The following is a 7,936-nucleotide window of genomic DNA, read 5'->3' as shown; positions in this document are numbered from 1 at the left end:
AGATTCAACTTACTCTTATGGAGTAGGTAGAAAATTATGACTTTAAAAAAGAGCAATACACTCCTTTAGTTTGTTCAAAGTCATCAGAGCTTGATGATACACATAAGTGACAAGTCTGAATGTGATAACAACGAATAAAAAGAGAAATAAATGGCCAGCTTTGGGCAAGCATTTATTTCAATGAAGGTTCCAATCCTTCTAAGGGCAGTACCACAAAATACAGCCGGTGGTTGTACGATGTGCTGCGTACTTGTTGAATGACAAAAGTCGTTACAAACTTTATGAACTAGAAGAGAACCGAAGTCTTTTAGTAAAGGCTTCTAAAACTTTCTGTCGTGTGAAATATATAGATAGAAAGAACGGTCGAATGAAGAGACAAACTGAGAGGGAAAATGTCGATCACTTTCGAGAAAGTGTGACATGTTTTAACATATAATATTATGTAAGAACTCCTTACAAAAAAAAAAAAGTAAAACAAAGCGATTCTCATAAAAGGTGAGTCCCAACTTTTATTACGATCTCTTTGTTGTGGAGATCTCAGCCATTTAAAAACCAAGTTTCGTCAAATGAACTTTCCGGCTGGCTCGACGATTAGCTCCACCTTCATTCGAAGACTTTAGGCTGATTAACTGTCAAAATAAATCAAAGTAAATCACTTGCTTACACGCAAGTTCAACGGCTGGCATCCTAGCAGGTAGACTTTGTCTTTGAAGTATCAGTATGAAGGAGGCGGAATCAGATAGAAAAAAAAAACCCGACCAAATGAAAAGACGAACTGAGAGGGAAATGTGTTATGTCGATCATTTTTGAGAAACTTGCCATACGCATCTTCGGACATTCGGAATTGGCATATCAGCAAGGGCGGGTGGGCATACCAAACGCTCTCATGAATCCAGGGCCCGTTCCCTTTTGTTGTCAGCTGTTAGGATTAATTGTAGTTAAAACTGTACATGCTAGAGAAATAAATGTTAGCATTAAAGCAGGTCAGCGGATTTTTCTTTAGAAACCTCAATTGTCTGTTGAATTACCGTTTAAATGAGGCTTTTTGCCGGACACCTTTTTCTTTCACTTTTCTCAACTTCTCTTTTCTTGTTATTATTTTTTTAATGATTTGTTACCCCTTTGTTATGACCTTTGTCATTCCTTTATTGTGTATGTGAATCATGTTGCATCTCATTTTTTTCTTGAATTGTTTGATACTGTAAATGTTGAAAGAAATAAAGGAGAGTTTTATGCTCTCATTCATATCATAATTGTCATTGATTATGTCAGCCAGATGTCAGGGGGAACTTACTGCGCTACTTTACTCTAGTATAGACCACGTAAATAACACAGCGTGAAGATTTTTCTTTGAGTTCAAAAGGCAATAAACAAAAATTTAATTCCTCTGCGGGTTCTATGTTTTCTGACAAATCTCATCGTGACACAATGCAACATAAATAAATTATCTGCTTATATACTTAAATCGAATATTCCACTGAATTCATTATATTAAATCAAACTCATCAAACTCCCTGTTACAATTATACTACACTTATACTACTGCCTACGGAGCTCCTGTAACTATCAACTACTGTCAGGCGTTATCTGGCCGATTATTAATCAGGGGGTAAGGTTAAGGTGTGATTTTTTTTTTTCAATTTGTCTCCCTCTACAAAATATGTAAGATCGAAGCTGTTGATCTGTAATATTAACAAACACGTCGGAAAAAAGGAACCACGGGACTCGAATCTGTCATTTTCTGCTTTCCGGGCAGCGACACTACCACCAGGCTATTCCTGGTTGCCGGCAGTGACACGATGACATGACAATGTCAAGCCTGGGTATTTTTTTTTTTACCAACTATTGAATATCTGTTGGAGTAGAAGAAGAAATTTGCATAATTCTTATAATAGGGTAGATATAAAACACCTTTTCCGGCCTTGATCACGGCTGTATATGGTTCAACGAAAGAAATTTCAAATTTACATTCAAATCTATTCAGACATTTCTCCATTGAACATATCACAAATGAATACAGTCATTATTATCCACATTGTTAAAAACAATAAGACGTATATACATGTACGCTCAGTATATTCAAACAAAACTAAGATTACATGTACAATACTCTCTCTAAAACAAAAACAAAACAGAGTGAAAACGTTCACTGACGAAGGTGAGAATTTCAGAAAAGAGTGAATTCAAAGTGAAATCATAGTGAATTTGGAGTGAATATATATATATATATATATATATATATATATATATATATATATATATATATTTTATAGCAACCTCATCAGGAATCACTCACAAATCTTTGAGTGATCCCTGAGGTCACTATAAAATTATTGAAAATAAACGCTTTCTCTCACTCCAAATTCACTCCAAATAGTGTGGATATACCTATGGAGGAATGTTGGTTATTTAGTAAAGCCAAATTCACGTATGATGTCCTTTCAGGCAATTCACCAACTTACCTCACAGCCTTCAAATGTACCTCACAGACTTATAATATACCACCATTGCGGATTAACCCATGGCTACAGAACAAGAAATCAACAAATTTTCACATTTTTGTACAAATTTTATTTTTCATTTAATTTTGAAAAATAAGTTTAACGCAATAGTCAATTTGAGATGGAATTCCCCAAATGAATGTATAACGATATGAATAACGTGTAATATGAGGAACCTACTAAAATGCAAAAGCTTGTATATGATAGGATGGAGGCTCCATAGTAATAATAAGCGTTTCCTACAATGTGTCATTGACGAAACATGCGAGAATACCAATATTATGTCGAGAATGTAATACATTTACGGAATGCACAACATTTTCATAATTAAACTTAAAGTACCAATGCTAAATAAAGTAGCAATTTAATCAAACAACTACAGTCATCCGATGGAGGCATCATTGCAAACACGCAGAGGTATTTCATTTGATCACGGTAAAATAATTAAGAAATTGGCTTTAAGATTTTGCTCAAATGAACATAGAGAACTTGACTGCAACCGAACAGAATCTAACTCACTCCGGAATAACTGTCTTAAGGCCTAGAACTGTATGAACGGGGGAAAAACTAAAGGGCTTTTTACATTTGCAAATTTTTACTTAGTCCCATACTAACGGTGGGGCTAAGCCCTGGGGGGGGGGGGGGGGTGCCATAGCCCCACCGTTGGTACCGGACTTTCCTTAGCCCACTTTCTGTTTACAGTTGTTTTTGCGAAAGTGGGCTAGCCCCGCCGATAATTGCGGGGTTAGCACCGCAATTGCGGTGCTAACCCCGCAATTGCGGTGCCAAGCAAGCGAGTGTAAACAGAACGAAAAAATAATCCGGGGCTAAGCGACGGAGACGAAGTCCGACCCCCCACTGACCAATCAGAAACGAGGTAATCAAGTGCTGCCGGTGCTGCGTGTACTTGTACAGTGCACAGCGGAATCATGAATATTTATGTGGTTTGGAAAATACGGGGCTAAGAAATACGAGTGTAAAAAGGTCAGTTTTCTCCTTAGCCCAGGACAAGAGCCTAGTACGGGATTTATTGGGGAGTGTAAAAAGCTGAAAAAAATTGGTACGGGACTAACGATAGTCCTGGGTCAGAGAAAGTACGGGGTTAAGAAACACAAGTGTAAAAAGGGGCTCTAGAGGATCTGCTGTGTCTTGTGTATCTTGGATAAGTATGGATTTCATTGTAAAGGGCGGTGAGTTGGCTCAGTCGGTAGCGCGTCTGCCTCACGATCACGCGGCCCGGGTTTGAACCCGAGTCTGGACTGAGCAATGTTGCGTGTAAGCATACCGTCCCCTCTAGCAAGAGGCAAAACACTCTGTCTCTCGGATAGGACATAAAATGGAGGTCCCGTGTATGAGAGAGTAACAACTCATGCACGTAAAAGATCCCGCTTCATTCATTCATCGCAAAGAGCAGGGTGTTTAACCCGGTGAAGTGGTCCCACCTCACATCCACCTGGACCCCATGGAAGACCAGCTTAACGTAGCTGAATATGGGCTATCCAGCCATTTTCTCCGATGGAAATGAACAAACAAACAATTGTTTTCAACAAACATTGAGGAAAATATACGGGGAAGATCGCCAATATTCAACTGATACATAATTTAATATTCCAACGTAATGCAATTTTGTGGAGCAGTTTCTGGGAAGACATTACCCACATTGCATTCAATTCACCTTGTAAGACATAATATTTCCGTTGATCCGACATGTTCTTAAAAGTAATATTCATCTTCACTACCTAAATTCTTATGTTTTTTTTTTTTTAATCTGCATACTTTTATTTCTGTTTGTGATGTGAACAGGGCCCACTTGAAAAACTGTGCTCTGATCACTGAAGTGGCTACTGAGCTTGAATGAATAAGACTAAATGATAAGGATGATGATGATTATAATACTACTAATAAAAATAAACATAACAATAAGCGTAGTGAGAGTAATAAAGAATAATGATAATGATAATAACAATAAGATGTTCATTTCGTCGAAGAAATGTTGTCATTTCGTTACATGAAATGACTGATTTTGTAACGAAATAGGCCATGCGTCTTGTTTTGGCACCCCATACAGGTCGCACCAGCTCGCCACCAGCTCGCCACCAGGCGCAGGCTCAGGTCGCACAGTGGGTATTGGGCTTTACGCATGGAAAAAATACAATAAGTCACATTTTTCAGCTCTGAATAGTTTGCAGGTGTATTTGCCGAATATCCGTGGGTGAATAGCATTTTAGAATAGATTCTACATATATCAACAAAGAGAACAATTGGGGTCACTGAAATACAAGTTCACGCTACTTAACCCAGAGCTCTTGGCGTTGCTAGCTCCGATGTGGTTACTACTGAAGCGATGGATTTTCGCAACTTTTCTGCTTCTCGATAATGTTTATTGTACTTCAAGGGGATCTGGCTGTCGCGGGAACTATAAGCTGTGTAATTAATATGTGTCCACATACGAACATGTATTCATAATACATCTGCAGGACCATAAATGCTTCTTTGTATGTTAATCTCTTTTTTTTTTTTTTGTAAGGGAATCGGCCTTGACAGGTCTTATATGGTTCTTTCTGATATTGTACTTCAACAAGATGAACCAGAAATTTCCGATAAAGTACTTGATCCTTTTTACATCAAAATTTACATTTACACCACAATAACACCAGTTGGTGTGGTCTCCCTTCTGGGCGGGTGTTATACTGTCGACATTAACACTATAGCGATACCAAATCAACACCATGTACTGTCACTGTTGATTTACAGCAGCGCAGTGTCAAAAATGTCACCAGATTTAGTGTCAAATTAACACCATGAAGTGCCAGGTGAACACTTTTCAACAACATCACAACATACTTTCTATACATATCGGTGTGGTCCTCTTTTGACACTTGATCGGGGTTAGACTTTAACACGCATGGTGTTAAATCTAACAGCCATTTTTTTTTTTTTTTTGCAGTGTATGTGGACTGATGAGTTGACAGTAAAGAATGCTTTACTAATTTGAAGGAAGGGTAAACAATTATTGAAACGTAAACATCGCGAAAACACCTCCTTGGAGTTTCGTTACCCAGTAGCATAGATTATGTACAGACATTTTTAAGAAAGCAAGATATATGTGATATCGTCATTACAAAAAGAGGCAATTGAGACATTTATCTCGGCCATAAGCATAAACATCGGGGAAAAGCACACAATTGAGAAGTTTTGATATGCTGTTACATACTGACATCGCGAATGCAAATTACAATCGCAAAAAGAGATGGTTCGGAATGCATCAACTCACAGGAATGCATACATGTGTCAAGGGAGTGATTATAAAGGACAGGTAAAAAATGCTTATGATGAAGAAGATACACCCCCCACCACCACCAAAAAAAAAAAAGAAAAAAAAAGAGAGAGATAAAACCAGTGAATACAGTGAAAGAGGGGAGAATTTTTTATTCTGTTGGTTGTAGAAGTAAACTTAAAGGACAATTCCACCTTCATAGACATGTGGATTGAGTGAATGCAGCAATATTGGTAGAATACATTGGTGAAAGTTTGAGGGAAATTGGATGATCCATTCAAAAGTTCTTAATTTTTGAAGTTTGTGCTCAGTCACTGCTGGATGTGAAGACTACTACAGCTTGTGATGTCACATGTGTACAACGATATAAGGAAAATAAAGAAAATTCAACATATGTTCACTTTTCTCAAAAGAACACTTGACTTGCCTCTTGCAGAAGGCAGGGGGAATGATATTACCCTTAACATAGTCAGTAACAAGTCGAAGAAATGTGCACTTGATCCAAAAAGTGAAGTTTTGTGAATTTCTCTTTTTATTTTCTTTATATAGTTGTATACGCATATGACATCATACACTGTAGTAGTCTTCTCATCCAGCAGTGACTGCGCAGATACTCTAATAATTCATAATTTTTGAACGGATTGTCCGATTTTCCCCAATTTTCACTATTCTCCATAGGAAAGACATATAATACATGTACAAACAAAATTCCGCTGGGGAGACCCCGGAAAAAAGAAAAGAAAAAGTGAACATGTAACAGAGCTATACAGGTAAGGGTTTGCCAGAACACATGTTATGGTGCTGCTCTCTGACGAGTGACAATGCTCGTCAAATTGACACTAACAATATTTTTGCATTGCTCTGAAGCATTTCGATCGACCTTACGAGCAATTTTTTTCCCAGCCACAACGGTTTGAACATTACACATCTCATAGTAGTCGTGGAGCATGGTGCGAAAGTGTTTCAGATCGGCCTCAAAATCCCCGTCATACTTCGCAACTTTCTTCCACAAGGTGTGATTGTAATGTTTGTAGAGGAGAGCGTCCGCCATGTTCCATCTTCGTATCTTTATTCGCTGTTCGCGGTTAGTACCGGATCTCTCCGATCGCTGATTGGCTCGCAAGTAAAGGATGTCTTCGAACTCCCAAGACATGATCTTCTTTAGAAGCAAAAGCGACTCGTCTAGGTACTCCGTGATGAGGACTAGGTCCAGCACGCCATCTAACTTTCGTATCGCCTTGTTAACCACATCCACGCTCTTGTGAATCCGTTCATCGGATATTAAATCATAGAACATTCCATTTCGAATGTAGATCTTACAATAAGAGTTTCTTATTCTATTCCAGTGAAAAAACGGACGTCTGAGAAATGTGTCCACTATTTGAAATTGTGTCTTGCCAGCCATAGGATAGTACTCTGGACACCTGAAGAAAAAGAATGCGGATGTAAATTGTTTGGTAGGTTCCCTGAGAATGGTAACGAATTTCGCCCCTGATCTCATGTGATGTTTCAAGAAGTTCAAATTCGGCAAAAGTCTAATATGTGACGTCATCAGGTCATAATCCCGGTAGTGTTTGTAGTCCAACGTTTGCACTCCTATTGGCGGCAATATATCCCTCTTACCTTTAAGTTTGCGCTGGCGGAAATGACCACGTGTGGGATCTCTTTTGTACAGCAGGAACGAGAGGTTATTGGAGTAGCCATAGCGATTAATGATGTGAGCCAATGTCGTGCTGGCGGTCTTGTGCGTTTTGACGAAGACCAACGGCCTCGTAAAGTTACCGACGCGCCGCCCTTCACCGGCCTTCTGAGTGATATCTGTGCCATTTGCTGCAGCATGATCTTGGGGTGGGTAAGAGCTTCTCTCGATTTGCGCGATTGCGAAAGATGGTCCGTCCGATTTGTCGAAACTTACCGAAGTCCACGTTGAAAACGCATCCGCCATCGAGGAATTGTTGCTGATAGTTCTCACTGGCAGAGGCCTGATTGACAAAAAAGTTGTCTGGGTCAGCAGGGTAGTTGTTATTAATACAGAGAGGAGAAAAAGGCACACCAGGAAAGGCTGACACTGTGAAGAGACAACAGAAAAAAAGATTTGTTTTAATTAGCGTCAAGCGTCCCTCGGATAGGACATAAAATGGAGGTCCCGTGTATGAGA

The 7,936-nt window shown here is 39.0% G+C and overlaps 1 protein-coding gene across 1 annotated transcript; it reads right to left on the bottom strand.

Annotated features, from left to right (window-relative positions):
* Positions 1-6,571: 6,571 nt before the first annotated feature.
* LOC140237120 (galactosylceramide sulfotransferase-like) lies at positions 6,572-7,723 on the bottom strand. The gene has a single exon (XM_072317062.1). It carries the CDS (start codon positions 7,721-7,723, stop codon positions 6,572-6,574), a length of 1,152 nt encoding a protein of 383 aa, XP_072173163.1.
* Between the last annotated feature and the right edge of the window lie 213 nt (positions 7,724-7,936).

The sequence above is a fragment of the Diadema setosum genome, chromosome 13, assembly GCF_964275005.1.
Source record: "Diadema setosum chromosome 13, eeDiaSeto1, whole genome shotgun sequence".
Classification (NCBI taxonomy): Eukaryota; Metazoa; Echinodermata; class Echinoidea; order Diadematoida; family Diadematidae; genus Diadema; species Diadema setosum.
This window is presented reverse-complemented; position numbering and strand designations above follow the sequence as displayed.

Bases quoted from the DNA above. Each gene is read 5' to 3' on its own strand.
- LOC140237120 (XM_072317062.1), bottom strand. From the start codon at position 7,723: ATGGCGGATGCGTTTTCAACGTGGACTTCGGTAAGTTTCGACAAATCG.